Source organism: Saccopteryx bilineata, chromosome 2 (assembly GCF_036850765.1).
Source record: "Saccopteryx bilineata isolate mSacBil1 chromosome 2, mSacBil1_pri_phased_curated, whole genome shotgun sequence".
NCBI classification, from domain to species: Eukaryota; Metazoa; Chordata; class Mammalia; order Chiroptera; family Emballonuridae; genus Saccopteryx; species Saccopteryx bilineata.
Window position 1 is genome coordinate 340,508,217 of NC_089491.1, and position 17,053 is coordinate 340,525,269.

General features: G+C 38.3%; 1 protein-coding gene across 3 annotated transcripts in view; it reads left to right on the forward strand.

Annotated features, from left to right (window-relative positions):
* The window catches only part of AKR1D1 (aldo-keto reductase family 1 member D1), a 29,443-nt gene extending 12,804 nt beyond the window's left edge, over positions 1-16,639 (forward strand). The window contains exons 5-10 of one of the 3 annotated variants that reach the window (XR_010729451.1): positions 1,461-1,583; positions 10,956-11,065; positions 12,182-12,347; positions 13,655-13,737; positions 14,938-15,089; positions 16,142-16,639. Coding sequence is in view for 2 of the 3 variants with exons in the window: in XM_066262380.1 (XP_066118477.1) it covers positions 1,461-1,583; positions 10,956-11,065; positions 12,182-12,347; positions 13,655-13,737; positions 14,938-14,980 (525 nt within the window). In the remaining variant the exon portion in view is untranslated. The other 2 variants (XM_066262380.1, XM_066262381.1) reach the window with 2 other exon arrangements.
* Positions 16,640-17,053: the final 414 nt, after the last annotated feature.

The window sequence follows — 17,053 nt, forward strand, 5'->3', positions numbered from 1 at the left end:
ACCTACAATAATCAGAAATTAAATTCTACATAGACTATTAACATCATAGATGTTGGGTTGGGGGTAAATCAAGGAACGTATGAGCATGTAAGTTCTTGTCTTTATTAGAGAAAAGATACAGATATAAACTTTTTTAAAGTAAGGAAGTATTTTTAAAAACATAGAAAAATTGGGATAAACTGAAATAAGAAATTAAGATGGTAGAAACAGTCCAAATATATTTATAGTTGCAATAGATATAAACTAAATTTACCTACCAAAGACAAAAAGTGACAAATTAGAATTAGGGACATCTAAGCAGTCATCTTGGAATTATATATAACAATTTTAAACACATATGTACCCAATAAAATATCTTCAAAATATATAAAGCAAAAAATTATATGAAAACAATTAAGAATAAAATTCATGAAGCCTGACCAGGCGGTGGCGCAGTGGATAGAGCGTCTGACTGGGATGCGGAGGACCCAGGTTTGAGACATCGAGGTCGCCAGCTTGAGCATGGGCTCATCTGGTTTGAGCAAAAGCCCACCAGCTTGAACCCAAGGTCGCTGGCTCCAGCAAGGGGTTACTCATTCTGCTGTAGCCCCACGGTCAAGGCACATATGAGAAAGCAATTAATGAACAACTAAGGTGTTGCAATGCGCAATGAAAAACTAATGATTGATGCTTCTCATCTCTCTCTATCCCTGTCTATCCCTCTCTCTGATTTACTCTCTGTCTCTGTAAAAAAAATATAAATAAATAAAAATTTAAAAATAAATAAATAAATAAAAGGAAAAAATTCATGAAGATACTGATAAATCTACTCTTCTAGTGGTAGATTTCTGACATATTCCTTTAAATTATTGACCAGACAGGAAAATCTAGGCCTAATTTTATATATAACACGTGTATATCTGTGTGTATACATTCGTATATGTATGAGAGAGAGTGAGAGACAGAAAGAACAGAGAGATTTGCATCTAAAAACAAGAAAATACACATATCAGACACTTATGAAAATTGATTAGGTACCATGCTAAAAAAAAAAGTCTTAATAAGTTTCAAGAAGTAAGAGCATTGTTAATGTGCTGGCATACATTACAAGGGGAAGATATGGTATACAATACTTTTCACACTCAATCATACTATTCCTGTTTGTCTCCCCCACTTTTTTTTCTTCACAGAATGCCTATTGACATACCCAGAGACTTTCCTTTTTAAGGAATTTATTTCTTAATGTTTATTTTATTGATTTTAGAGAGAGAAAGGGAGAAAGCAGGAGAGAGACAGAAATATCTGTTCCTGTTTGTGCCCTGACTGGGGATCAAACCGGCAACCTCTGTGCTTCAGAACAAATGCTCTAACCAACTGAGCTATCCAGCCAAGGCTTTAAAGAATTTATATTAACCCTTATCAATATTCATTCTTGCTTGTTTTAAGGCTTCTTTCTTGACTCATTGGCATTTACTCAACAGGCTTTGGAAGCTTGCAAAGATGCTGGCTTGGTGAAATCCCTTGGCGTGTCCAATTTTAACCGTAGGCAGCTGGAGTTGATCCTGAACAAACCAGGACTCAAATATAAGCCAGTCAGCAACCAGGTACAGTTGGACAAGGCATGGGGTGTGGCCAGGGATTCCAGTAGATACTGAACAGAAAGAACTCTGGGCTAGGAGTTAGACAGTTTTGTGAGCGCTCTACATAAGACCCTGGGCAGGCCTTTTAACTTCTCTCAATTTATGTCTCTTAAAAAATATTTTGAAAGTTAAAATCCAGACAATAATAACCCCCCAAAATTTTTTTTTATTTTTTTATTTTTTTATTATTAATTTTAATGCAGTGACATTGATAAATCAGGGTACATATGTTCAGAGAAAACATCTCCGGATTATTTTGACATTTGATTATGTTGCATACCCCTCACCCAAAGTCCAATTGTCTTCCGTCACCTTCTATCTGGTTTTCTTTGTGCCCCTCCCCTCCCCACCCCCTCTTTCCCCTTCCTCGCCCCCTCCCCCCACACCTCCAACCCCTGTTATCATCACATTCTTGTCCATGTCTCTGAGTCTCATTTTTATGTCCCATCTATGTATGGATTCATATAGTTCTTAGTTTTTTCTGATTTACTTATTTTACTCAGTATAATGTTATCAAGGTCCATCCATGTTATTGTAAATAATCCAATGTCATCATTTCTTATGGCTGAGTAGTATTCCATAGTATATATGTACCAAAGCTTTTTAATCCACTCATCCTCTGATGGACATTTGGGCTGTTTCCAGATCTTCGCTATTGTGAACAATGCTGCCACAAACATGGGGGTGCATTTCTCCTTTTGGAACAGTTCTATGGTGTTCTTAGGGTATATTCCTAAAAGTGGGATAGCTGGGTCAAAAGGCAGTTTGATTTTTAATTTTTTGAGGAATCTCCATACTGTTTTCCACAGTGCCTGCACCAGTCTGCATTCCCACCAGCAGTGCAGGAGGGTTCCCTTTTCCCTACATCCTTGCCAGCTCTTATTCTGTGTTGTTTGTTGATGAGCACCATTCTGACTGGTGTGAGGTGATATCTCATTGTGGTTTTAATTTGCATTTCTCTAATTATTAATGATGTTGAGCATTTTTTCATATGCCTATTGGCATCTGTATATCCTCTTTGGAGAAGTGTCTATTCATTTCTTTTGCCCATTTTTTGATTAGATTGTTTGTCTTCCTGGTGTTGAGATTTACAAGTTCTTTATAAATTTTGGTTATTAACCCCTTATCAGATGTATTGTCAGATATGATCTCCCATTGTGTAGTTTGTCTTTTTATTCTGTTCTTATTGTCTTTAGCTGTGCAAAAGCTTTTTAGTTTGATATAGTCCCATTTGTTTATCCTGTCTTTTATTTCACTTGCCCGTGGAGATAAATCAGAAAATATATTGCTGCGAGAGATGTTGGAGAGCTTACTGCCTATGTTTTTTTCTAAGATGCTTATGGTTTCACGGCTTACATTTAAGTCTTTTATCCATTTTGAGTTTATTTTTGTGAATAGTGTAAGTTGGTGGTCTAGTTTCATTTTTTTTCAGGTAGCTGTCCAATTTTCCCAACACCATTTATTGAAGAGGCTGTCTTTACTCCATTGTATGCCCTTACCTCCTTTGTCAAATATCAGTTGTCCATAGAGCTGAGGGTTTATTTCTGAGTTCTCTGTTCTGTTCCATTGCTATCTATATGCCTGTTCTTATGCCAGTACCAGGCTGTTTTGAGTACAATGGCCTTGTAGTATAACTTGATATCAGGAAGTGTGATACCTCCCCCTTTATTCTTCTTTTTTAAGATTGCTGAAGCTATTCGTGTTCTTTTTTGATTCAATATAAATTTTTGGAATATGTGATCTATATCTTTAAAGTATGTCATCGGTATTTTAATTGGTATTGCATTGAATTTATAACTTGCTTTGGGTATATAGACATTTTAATGATGTTTATTCTTCCTAACCATGAGCACGATATATGCTTCCACTTGTTTATATCTTTCTTGATTTCTTTTATCAATGTTTTATAATTTCCCAAGTATAAGTCTTTACTCTCCTAGGTACTTTATTTTTTTGGTTGTAATAGTGAAGGGGATTGTTTCCTTAATTCCTTTTTCTGACAGTTCATTGTCGGTGTATAGAATGCCTCCGATTTCTGAGTATTGATTTTATATCCTGACACCTTACTGAACTCATTTATCAGGTCCAGTAGTTTTTTGACTGAGTCTTTAGGGTTTTCTGTATACAATATCATAACATCTGCAAATAATGATAGCTTTACTTCTTCTTTTCCAACTTGAATGCCTTTTATTTCCTCTTCTTGTCTGATTGCTGTGGCTAGGACTTCCAGGACTATGTTGAATAAGAGTGGTGAAAGGGGGCACCCTGCCTTGTTCTTGATCTTAAGGGGATTGCTTTTAAATTTTGCCCATTGAGCATGATGTTGGCTGTGGGTTTTTCATAGATGGCTTTTATCATGTTGAGGTATGTTCCCTGTATTCCCACTTTGCTGAGAGTTTTGATCATGAATGGGTGCTGGATTTTATCAAATGCTTTTTCTGCATCTATTGAAATTATCATGTGGTTTTTCTCCTTCCTTTTGTTTATGTGATGAATAACATTGATTGATTTGCAAATATTGTACCATCCTTGCCTCCCCAGAATAAATTCCACTTGATCGTGGTGTATGATTTTTTCCATATATTGTTGGATCTAGTTTGCTAATATTTTGTTGAGGATTTTAGCATCTATATTCATCAGGGATATTGGCCTATAATTCTATTTCTTTGTGTTGTCTTTGCCTGGGTTTGGAATCAGAATTATGCTTGCCTCATAAATGGAGCTTGGAAGTCTTCCTTCCTCTTGAATTTTTTGAAATAGCTTGAGAAGGATAGGAGTTAGTTCTTTGAATATTTGGTAGAATTCACTTGTGAAGCCATCAGGCCCAGAACTTTTCTTTGTTGGAAGTTTTTTGATAACTGTTTTCATCTCATTTGGTGTAATCGGTCTGTTTAGGTTTTCTGATTCTTCCAGATTGATTTTTGGAAGACTGTATGTTTCAAGGAATTTGTCCATTTTCTCTAGGTTGTCTAGTTTTTTGGCATGCAGTTCTTCATAGTATTTTCTTACAGTATTTTGTATTTCTGTGGTGTCAGTTGTTATTTCTCCTCTCTCATTTCTAATTTTATTTATTTGAGTCCTCTCTCTTTTTTTCTTGGCGAGTCTAGTTAAAGGTTCATCGATCTTGTTTACCTTTTCAAAGAACCAGCTCCTAGTTTCATTGATTCTCTGTATTGTTTCTTTAGCCTCTATGTCATTTATTTCTGTCTGATCTTTATTATTTCCTTCCTTCTACTACATTTGGGCTTTACTTGCTGTTCTTTATCTAGTTCTTTTATTTTTTTCTAGTTCTTTTAGATGCAGGGTTAAGTTGTTTATTTGAGCTTTTTTTAGCTTCTTAAAGTGTGGCTATAGTGCTATGAACTTCCCTCTCAGTACTGCTTTTGCTGTGTCCCATAAATTTTGAGTTGTTGTATGCTCATTATCATTCGTTTTTAGGAATTTTTAAATTTCTTCTTTGATCTCATTCTTAATCCATTCATTATTTAACAACCTGCTATTTAGTTTCCATGTGTTTGAGAATTTTTTAGTTTTTCTGTTGTGGTTGATTTCTATTTTCATGCCATTGTGATCAGAGAAAGTGCTTTATATGATTTCAATCTTCTTAAATTTGTTGAGACCACTTTTGTGCCCTGACATGTGGTCTATCCTAGAAAATGTACCATGAGCACTTGAAAAGAATGTATATTCTGCTGCCTGAGGGTGAAATATTCTAAAGATATCTATTAAACCGAGTTGATCTAGTGTGTCCTTTAAGTCTGCTGTTTCTTTGTTAATTTTCTTTCTTGAGGATCTATCTAGTGATGTTAGTGGGGTATTGAAATCCCCTACTATTATAGTATTGCTGTTGATCTTGCCTTTTATATCCATCAAAGTCTGCTTTATATATTTAGGTGCTCCTATATTAGGTGCGTAGATATTTAAAATAGTTATATCTTCCTGTTGGATTGCTCCCTTTATCATTATGTAGTGGCCTTCTTTATCTCTTACTGTATCCTTTGTTTTAAAGTCCATTTTGTCTGATATAAGTATTGCTACCCCAGCTTTTTGTTCATTTCCATTTGCATGAAATATTCTTTTCTATCCTTTTACCTTCAGTCTATGTGCATTTTTTGTTTTAAGGTGTGTCTCTTGTAGACAGCATATGTACGGGTCCTGTTTTCTTATCCATGCAGCTACCCTATGTCTTTTGATTGGATCATTTAATCCATTTACATTTAAGGTTATTATTGATATGTAGCTGTTTATTGCCATTTTATTCTTTAAAGCTGTATTCCTCTTTTGGTATATTCTTTTCCCACTTTGATCTGTTTGCAACAAGCCTCTTAACATTTCCTGTAGCATTGGTTTGGTTGTAATGAATTCCTTGAGTTTTTTTGTCTGGGAAACTTTTTATTTCTCCTTCAATTTTAAATGATAGCCTTGCTGGATAAAGTAGTCCTGGTTGTAGGTTCTTGTCCTGCATTACTTTGAATATTTTTTGCCATTCTCTTCTAGCCTCAAGTGTTTTTGTTGAGAAGTCTGATGTCATCTTTATGGGGGCTCCCTTGTAGGTGATAGCCTTTTTTTCTCTAGCAGCTTTTAATATTTTCTCTTTATCGCTTAGCTTTGGTATTTTAATTTTGATGTGTCTTGGAGTAGGTTTCTTTGGGATTCTCTGTAATGGAGTTCTCTGTGCTTCTTGAACTTGTGAGAGTTTCTCCTGCATTAATTTAGGGACGTTTTCAGCTATGATATGATTGAACAAAGTCTCTATCCCTTGTTCTTTCTCTTCTTCTTCAGGAACCCCTATGATACGGATGTTATTTCTCTTTATATTGTCCCAGAGCTCTCTCAGAGTTTCCTCAGACTTTTTGAGTCTCTTTTCTTTTTTCTTCTCGCTTTCATGCCTTCATTCAACTTGTCCTCCAACTCACTGATTCAATCCTCAGCTGCATCCTTTTTGTCTTTAATTCCTTCCATTGTGGTCATCATTTCTGATGTATTTGTCATCTCCGACTAATTATTTTTTAATATTTTAATATCTTTTTTTATACTTGCTATTTCTTTATTTAGATGTTCATAATGACCATCCACTGTTGTTATAAGATCCCGAAGCATCCTTACAATCATTATTTTGAACTCCGCATATGGAAGTTTGGTTATTCCATATCACTCAGTTCATTTCCTGGAGGTTTCTCTTGTGGTTTCATTTGTATTGCACTTCTCTGTCTTCTCATTATGTCTCTGTGTTTGTGTGTTTAGTTTGTAGAGCTGGTTGAGTCTAGGCTTGGTGTTGTCTGCCTCCCATTTTCAATTGTGTTATTTCTAGGTCTTCTTGGGTTAGCATCAGCTATTATTTGTAATCCACTTTCGGATTTGGGCTGCTTTGAAGTCTTGATTTTTTTGTTTTCTTAACATGTGATAGTCTTGTTTACTGATCTCAGCAGGGGGCTTATTTGAAACTGTATCCAGGAATGTGGTGGGTGTAACCTGAGACTATGAAGGCCTCTTCCGCCAGTTTCTCTCTCTGGGGGCAGGGTGTTTTCTCAGCTTCAGTAGGGGGAGGTGTATCTCAGATCTCCATGGAGACCTGAGTTACTGCCTCTCCTCCCCACTTCTTGTTTTCAGCTTTGTCTTATTGTGCTGATTGGAGCTGGAGAGATGTCTGGAGATCTGTGACCCAGAAGCAGTTTGGTCTTTTGTTTTGTGGAAGGATCAGCCCCTCCCCCAGCTATGGCCACCTCCAGCACTGGATGAGTCAGCTTCTCAGGCCATCTCCTGCATTCTTCTGCCCCTCACCATCTGTCTTTCTCCTTTCTTTTTGGAAAACAAGCCGGCCCTTTCTACACACCTCATTCCCTGGTCGCCAGGCAAGTGGCTGTGAGCAGCATTTTCTGCTCTTTTCCTTGGAGTGAGAGCCCTTCTGGGCTCTCAGCCTCCCCCCTCCCCCCCCCCGTTCCTGTAAGCAGAGGAGATTCAGGCACTCCCTACCAGGTTTTTTGTGGCTTCTTCTTTGCTCCTTGGTTTTTGAAAGCTGTTCTTGTAATCCAGAGTTGGTTTTTCATGCTTATTTTTCCTAAATTAGTTTGTAATCCAGTTTGGTGGTGTCAGCTGGGAGTCTGTGCATCTTCCTACTCTGCTGCCATCTTCAGGTCCTCCCAAAATTTTTTTTGAAAAATAATAATGAGGGGGAACAAGACCTAACAGATATTAAGACATATAGAATATTTACAATAGTGTAAGATTGGTATAAGAACCAATAATACAAATAAATAGAAAATAAATATTGTAAAAACATGCCCAAGTGCAATAATAAAAACTTAATGTAAAATAAAGCAGCATAAAGTAGTGACAAAAGGGGAGATATTTTAGTAAATGGTGTGAGGAAAATGCCTAGTTATATGGAAACAATATAGATGTTTGACTCATATCATATTGCAAGTGAAGGTCCCCATGATCAAGACTTAAAAAGAAAGAGGAAGTCATTTGTTAACACTACACAAGAATTGCAGTTTTCTGGAGCTATGGATAGAAAAGGAAGCTATGGGAAAATTGTAAAGAAAATGTTAAAGTTAGTAGTATAAACATGTTCAATCTAAAAATATCAGAAACAAAGAGCAAACAAAAAAAGATCATTACACTGGCAAGTAAAATTCATTCTGCCTTACTGGAAAGCAATTTGGCAATAAATGTCAAGAGCCTTAAAAATGTTCACAGTTTTCCATTTCTAGGAATCTATCTTCATAAAAATAAAATCAGAATTCCCATATGTGTGTTTTTCACAGCACTGTTTGTAACAACAACAAAGAGGAAACAAAATAAATATGAAAAATTAGGGGAATGTTCAAATAAATTATAAAACACTCATATTACATGAAATCCTAACAAAAGATGTTCTTGAACCATTTTTGAAGAAAAAAGAAATGGTTGTGATATTAAGGGCAAAGACCAGGATACAAAATGTTACATATAGTATGAAAGTGATTGTATTATTTTTTAAAAAAATACATATGTGTAGAAAAAATTTTGGAAAAAAAGATATCAAAATATTAACAGTGGTTATCTCTGGCTGTGAATTTTACAAGTAAAATTTTATCTTCTTTATGTTTTTCTGTATTGAATAAATTATCTGTAGTATGAGTATATATTACTTTTGTGACCACAACAAAATGCTATTCTTCATCATGTTAAGTGAGGATAATGATACTCTCTTCACCCTACTTCATATAACATTAAAAATTTAGACTGAAAATTGCTTTTTCTTTGGATAAATATTTATATTATGGGACTATAGTTGACTTGTTTGATTCACTGTTTTTAGTAACAAAAGATTCTTGCATGAGTTCATGACAGAAAGAATAAATTTTTACCTATATCATGACAATAGCTACAGCTAAAATAGAAATGTTGCTATACTACAAGTACCACTTCCAAATTGACACCTAAACTAGTGCTATGCCAGCTTTGATGCATGAGTGAAAATGGTTTTCAATCCAGGAACATGTTAAACATACTGTGGGGACCACACAGAGCTGAACACATTTTATGTGTAAGAGATACATACCTAAAGACCTTGTGTGCCTGACCAGGTGGTGGTACAGTGGATAGAGCATCGGACTGGGATGCGGAAGACCCAGATTCAAGACCCCGAGGTCGCCAGCTTGAGTGCGGGCTCATCTGGTTTGAGCAAGGCTCACCAGCTTGAGCCCAAGGTCGCTGGCTCGAGCAAGGTGTCACTCAGTCTGCTGTAGTCCCCTGGTCAAGGCACAGATGAGAAATCAATCAATGAACAACTAACTAGCCGCAACAAAGAATTGATGTTTCTCATCTCTCTCCCTTTTTGTCTGTCCCTATCTATCCCTCTCTCTGACTCTCTGTCTCTGCCACACACACACACAAAAAAAAGATCTTGTGTAATCCAAAATTCATGTAGTTCATCACTGATTTTCCCATTAGGGTAAATCTAAAGTAAAATTTGCAAATTTTAGCATTTTTTTCATAGATGACATGAACAAAGTCACATCAAACATGACCTCACCCTATACTCATTCTCAGAGCCTGAGTATTCTACGTTTTCTTAGTACTGCCCACAATGTCCATTTAAAGAAATGTGTCTTCAGGCTCTACCTCTGGCTTGGTATATCAGAAAACCTTCTTGGTGGGCAACTTGTCATGCATTTTCCTAGCCTAATTCAAAAGAGACTGGATCTACTGTGGGCCATTTAATCTCATTCAAACTTCTAATACTTAACTCTACAAGGAAGGATAGGAGGGAGAGAGGAAGGAAAGATGTCTAAATTCTTCAGAGTATCTCCTAATTTTTTTCACTCTGCCTGAGTTACAGGTGCCCTGACTAAAGAGAGAAAGAAACAGCTCTTGGCTTCATTGTATTATCATCATTGTTTTTGTTTGTTTGTTTTTGTATTTTTGAATTTTTCTGAAGCTGGAAATGGGGAGAGACAGTCAGACAGACTCCCGCATGCGCCCAACCAGGATCCACCTGGCACGCCCACCAGGGGGCGACACTCTGCCCACCAGGGGGCAACGCTCTGCCCACCAGGGGGCGATGCTCTGCCCCTCCGGGGCATCGCTCTATTGCAACCAGAGCCACTCCAGCGCCTGAGGCAGAGGCCACAGAGCCATCCCCAGCGCCCGGGCCATCTTTGCTCCAATGGAGCCTCGGCTGCGGGAGGGGAAGAGAGAGACAGAGAGGAAGGAGAGGGGGAGGGGTGGAGAAGCAGATAAGCACTTTTCCTGTGTGCCCTGGCCGGGAATCAAACCCTGGACTTCTGCACGCCAGGCCGACACTCTACCACTGAGCCAACCGGCCAGGGCTTCATCATTGTTTTTAGACTGTATAATTTAGACTCTCTTTTGTATTGTCTTTTAAGAATCTATTTTGCCTGACCTGTGGTGGCGCAGTGGATAAAGCGTCGACCTGGAAATGCTGAGGTCGCCGGTTCGAAACCCTGGGCTTGCCTGGTCAAGGCACATATGGGAGTTGATGCTTCCTGCTCCTCCCCCATCTCTCTCTCTCTCTCTTTCTCTCTCTCTCTCTCTCTCCTTTCTAAAATGAATAAATAAAATAAAAATAAATTAAAAAAAAAAGAATCTATTTTATTTATTTTTCACTCTGATTTTTATTATATTTTTTTCCTTCCTTTTATTCATTTTTGGTTTTGTTTGTGGTACATGTGTTGCATGAGGCAGGTTCTGAGTCTCCAGTTAGGGATGAGAAGTGATGGTGAGAGTAGAAAGGGTAAAGGAAATAAGTATATATTATTTAACTATGTAAAATTGTATTCATCTTCAAGGCTTTAATTTTGTGCTCTGCTCTCCAATGCAACCTCATAGGTGGAATGCCATCCATATTTCACCCAGACAAAACTCCTGAAATTTTGCCAACAACATGACATTGTCATTGTTGCATATAGCCCTTTGGGGACCTCTAGGAATCCAACCTGGTAAGTAATGCTATGTGTCTCTTCAGGAAGTATTTTCCTTGATGTAGAGTATAAGGCTAATGTGAATTATTTGAGTTAAATAACTTGATTTGGCTGTCTGATCTTAAGAAAGTTACTTAACCTCTTCAAGTCATTCTCCAAAGATATAAATTGTGCTAATAAAAAAACCTTTCTCAGGCCCTGGCTGGTTGGCTCAGCGGTAGTGCATCAGCCCAGCATGCAGAAGTTCCAGGTTCGATTCTCGGCCAGGGCACACAGGAGAAGTGCCCAACTGCTTCTCCACCCTTCCTCTTCTCCTTTCTCTCTCTCTCTCTCTCTTTCTCTTCCCCTCCCACACCCAAGGCTCTATTAGAGCAAAGTTGGCCCTGGCGCTGAGAATGGCTCCTTGGCCTCCACCTCAGGTGCTAGAATGGCTCCCATTGCAGTGGAGCAATATCCCAGAGGGGCCAAGCATCACCCCCTTGTGGGCATGCCAGGTGGATCCTGGTCGGGCTCATGTGGGAGTCTGTTTGTCTGCCCCCTCTTCTCACTTCGTAAAAAATACAAAAAAAAACACCCAAAAAACCAAACCCAAAAACCTTTCTCACTTACATGTTTTAAGAATTGATGATACTATATGTATGAAATTACCTAATAGTGCCTAGAAATGCCCCATTAATGTTAGCTTAGTTATTTGACAAGAGTCTCTAAGACCATAGTCTGAAATTTCTGAAATTTTTTTATCTCTGTATTCAATGGCAACACTTCTACTATGATGTGTTCCACAGACCAACATAGAAACTTTTCTGCTCTAGGATGATTCCAACTTTTGTACCTCTATTTATTTCACTTCAGTCCTCCTTTCTCACAACCCAGTTCTCTCTGTAAGACATATCAAAAATAGATTATTTACTTTCTGAAAAAGGCAGCTCTTATAAATTTGTCTCTCTTGATCTTGCCACACACTAAGAGCTACTCCTTATTGAGTACTCTACAGTCAGAGACATTGGTTATAGATGATCGGAAATGTTCTGGTAGATTACTTGGTCAATGGGAAGACAGAGGAGGAAGACGATTGACTAACCATTGGTTCTCATTGATCAAGCTAAATGCAACGCATATTTTTACTTTTTCAAGGGTGAATGTATCTTCCCCACCTTTGTTAAAGGATGAACTTCTAAACTCATTGGGGAAAAAATACAATAAGACAGCAGCTCAAATTGCTTTGCGTTTCAACATCCAGCGAGGGGTGGTTGTCATTCCTAAAAGCTCTAAACCTGAAAGGATCAAAGAAAACTTTCAGGTAAGAAAACTGCTTCTGAAAATGTAAAAAGTGGAGTATTTTTTTTAATTTAAAGAATTTTCTGTTTAGATTAAAAAGACATATGTAATGCCTTCATATTTTATTTTATATCAGCTCCCTGCCCACTCTTGCCCATATCTGGATTAAATTTTAAGACAATTCTTAATACTTTGGGGGTGGTTTTGCTACTTGTATATTACAAACCTACTTTGGAGATGTTGCAAGTGCCATTCCAGACCACTGCAATAAAGCGCGTAATGAAACAAAGCAAGTCACACAAATTTTTTGGTTTCCCAATGCATGCGAAAATTATGTTTACACTGTACTGTAATCTATTAAGTATGCAATAGTATTATGTCTTTAAAATATGTACAAACTTTAATTTAAAAATACTTTATTGCTGGTGGAGGGTCTTGCTTCAATGTTAATGGCTGTTGGTGGTTGCTGAAGGTTGGGGTGGCAGTGGCAATTTCTTAAAATAAGAAAACAATGACGCTTGCCACATTGATCAACTGTGCCTTTCATAAACAATCTCTCTGTTCCATGTGATTCTCTTGGATAGCATTTTACCCACAGAACGTCTTTCAACATTGAAGTTAATCCTCTCAAACCCTGCTTTTGTCAGCTAAGTTTATGGAATTCTCTGAATTCTTTGTTGTCATTTCAACAATATTGACAGCATCTTCACCAAGAGCAGGTTCCATCTGAAGAAACCACTTTCTTTGCTCATCCACAAAAAGCAATGGCTCATCCATTAAAATTTTATCATGAGATTGCAGCAACTCAGACACATCTACAAGCCAAGAAATAAATAAAACAATGAAAACGTAATAAGAACTACAAAGTAGAAAAAGAGATGTTGAAAATGATGAGAGAAGTGATGAAGAGAGCTAAACAAAACAAATTAAAAGGTTTTGAAAGGCACAAAAGCAAATTTAGAGACAAGGGAATATTTTTTAAGTGTACAAAGGCTCTATCCAGAACCAAAAACTCAGCATCACCTTATCCAGAAATAATAAGAAACCTTCACTCTTGAAATTTCACTTGTCCTGAACATACATGTTCCACGGCATTTGGAACTTCTTGTAAGATGTCCCCAGCAGAATTGTCGTAAAGACAAAGCACAGAAGAGAATTCCTGCTCCGTATAGGTGGGGTGGCTCCCCCAGCACCAGTGTAACTCCTTTTAGACATTTGCAGAGATGTTCATAAATCTTTGAAGGTTTCCAACAGCTGGCCCTACTCCCTGATCCCAAGCTTGACCCATTTTCTTTCATAAATGTCTATCTTTTATTTTTGTTATTTTAGATCTTTGACTTTTCTCTCACTGAAGAGGAAATGAAGAGCATCGAAGCCTTGAATAAAAATATCCGCTTTGTGGAATTGCTAATGTGAGTTTTGGGGGATAATTAATCAGGTACTAGCCAGTGGTATTGGATTGTCAAGAATCAACCAAGAGGGGTCTTAGGAACCTGGAACTATATCCACAGAAAGCACAAGGCTAAAGGTCACTGGACAGCCTATTCTGAATATTAAATAGATCTGGGTGAATTACATTCATTCTAGGAAATCCCTGCAAATCTACATTCTTGTGTGTGTGTGTGTGTGTGTGTGTGTGTGTGTGTGTGTGTGTGTATTTTTCTGAAGTTGGAAACGGGGAGGCAGTCAGAAGTCAGACAGACTCTCTCATGCACCCGACTGGGATCCACCCGGCATGCCCACCAGGGGGTGATGCTCTGCCCATCTGGGGCATCGCTCTGTTGCAACCAGAGCCATTCTAGCACCTGAGGTAGAGGCCACAGAGCCATCCTCAGTGCCTGGGCCAACTTTGCTCTAATGGAGCCTTGGCTGCAGGAGGGGAAGAGAGAGACAGAGAGGAAGGAGAGGGGGAGGGGTGGAGAAGCAGATGGGCACTTCTCCTGTGTGCCCTGGCCGGGAATCGAACCTGGGACTCCTGCACGCCAGTCCAACACTCTACCACTGAGCCAACCAACTAGGGCCCAAATCTACATTCTTATTTGAAAAAAGGTTTCTGGCATTTATCTGACATCCTATGACAGGTTAAGGCATTGCAAGTAAAGACTTTGAGGGGAATATAGTCAGGGTGTACATACAATACAAATTAATACAATAGCTGTACCATTGTTCAAACGCCACATGTATTTCTTCCTACAAATCAAAGGGATGTACACATTGAGCAAAGTTATTGGCAAAATATAATTCCTTGGAGAGAGAGACATGAGGGTGTAGTAGAAAGCGCAAGAGGGTGTAGGTGTCGCACCAGGTTGGGAGCCAAGAAACTAGTTTTAGATGAATGTTTGCCTATAACATTTGAAGCTTCTAGCTCTACCTGTTAAGAAACTTCCCATTAGCAAGTACAAATTTCCTTGTACTCATTCAAATGTTGCCAAATTCAGCTAATCAGTGAGATAACCCTTTATTCTCTACATATTATAAGTCCTTTAAAATAAAAAATACATATATACACACACACATTTTTTTCCTTCTTAATCATTCCACTTCTCTGGAAATACTAATAAAGCTGTATGACTTTGCAGTGAAATTTGTCCCCTCGGTACTTGTGTTGACAGGTGGAGTGATCATCCAGAGTACCCATTTCATGAAGAATACTGACGTCAGCAAGCACCTGAACTGATCCTTCCCTCCTGGTGTGCCAGGATCTTTGGCTGGGTGTTTCTCACAGAGGTGGAAATGAAAAATTTTACTATCCTCAGATGAAATGGTAACAGGCTTCACTCCTGTATAAGTGACTTTGACTTAGCCATGTTGAAGAAGAAAAAAAATGTTTCAATCTGTTGATGTAATGGTTTGGAAGTAATTAAGTGGTCGGCAAAACCATAGTGATTTGGTGGTTGTTTCCATCCAATGTGTGTCTGATTAGTTTTGACCCAGCTGTAGGGATGGATAACAGCTCATTCTCTCTTGCGTGCTCTAAAGGGCCTGAGCTTCAACATAACTGGTGATCTGGACTTACACTGCCCATCACTCTTGCCCCCATGCGTCATATGACCACCATTATGCAAAAAGGCTTGAGATTTTCAACATACACAAATAAAACCCTGCATTTTAAAATGGTCCAAAGATGACTATTTTAAAAGAAGGTATTTAAAAAGGAGGTGTTTGGAAATATATTGGGGGGAAAAAGCCTTATAGGGTGCTCCCCCTCCCAGGAGCATGCTTCCACCTTTCCCTTCCCCCACAGGCATCCATCCCCTAAATCCTAAGGGTCCCCATGAGACTAGCAACCAGGGGAGCAGTGGGCAGTGGCAGCTGGTCCCAGGCTAGCCCTCTGAACCTGTCGCCAAGGCCCCCTTTCCTCTGACTTTCCGGGAAGCTGACAGCAGCCCCACTCGGGCTCACTTCCTTCATTGTGACTTTTATTTCTCAGTGAGCCAGAGGCTCCCCTCCTGCTGCTTCTGTCCTAAACCCTTCCTCGTTCACTGGCCCCAGCTTTAATAAACCTACTCTCAAAATCAGAAACAAAAAAACTTTATAAAACTATTATACTTAAGACTTTAAAAGTGTTATTGAGATAATTATGTAAATTTTGAGATCGCAAGTTCAAAAGAACACTGGTAATTTTACTGTGTATAAGTTTTTAAGTGAATAAAAAGATGATTAGAATTCTTCAATAGAGATGTACTTATTCAACTAATGCAGTATATTTTATTCATTTACATTAGGTCATTTTCACAGGGCAATAGAGGTCTTCAAAAATTGTGTTTGTCCAAAGGAAAAAAATTTTATTTATTTATCCAAACCAATTGCTTGCAGATAATCTTCAATGGGCCTGAGAATGCACACTTCTGAGCAATTATCACTTTAAAAATTTTTATCTCGCGTGACCAGGAGGTGACGCAGTGGATGGAGCGTCGGACTGGGATGCAGAAGACCCAGGTTCAAGACCCCGAGGTCATCAGCTTGAGCGCAGGCTCATCTGGTTTGAGCAAAGCTCACCAGCTTGAACCCAAGGTCACTGGCTCGAGCAAGGTGTTACTTGGTTGCTGTGGCCCCACGGTCAAGGCACATATGAGAGAGCAATCAATGAACAACTAAGGTGTCGCAACAAAAAACTGGTGATTAATGCTTCTCATCTCTCTCCGTTCCTGTTTGTCTGTCCCTGTCTATCCTCTCTGACTCTCTCTGTCTCTGGAAAAAAATAAAATAAAAAAATAAAAAATTTATCTCTACTCATTATTTCCACTGATTTCAATAATACATATAATGCTTGCTGTCTTCTGGAAAACATTTTGTTCATAAAAATTAATAAACTATAAGGATTTACTCAATCACATGGATCTCTGTTTTGTTGCCTGGAGTGGGGGCGGGGGGAGGGGTTGGCTGTCTGGATTCAATTCAATTGAAAGACCTTTGATCAAGCTCCTATTGCACATTTAGCACTGGTAAGAAAGGGACAAAAAAGGGAACAAGAATAAAAAGGAAAGAACAGAAACCTGAGTTCTGATCTCTGTTGTCAAACCCTCTTCAAAGTATTTTGAGGGAGCTGGTGTGGCAGAGGGGCCACACCTATCAAACCATTTTTTTTTAATAAATAAATTTTTATTAATTTTAATGAGGTGACATCAATAAATCAGGGTACATATATTCAAAGAAAACATGTCCAGGTTATCTTGTCATTCAATTATATTGCATACCCATCATATCAAACCATTTTTAAAAGATAAG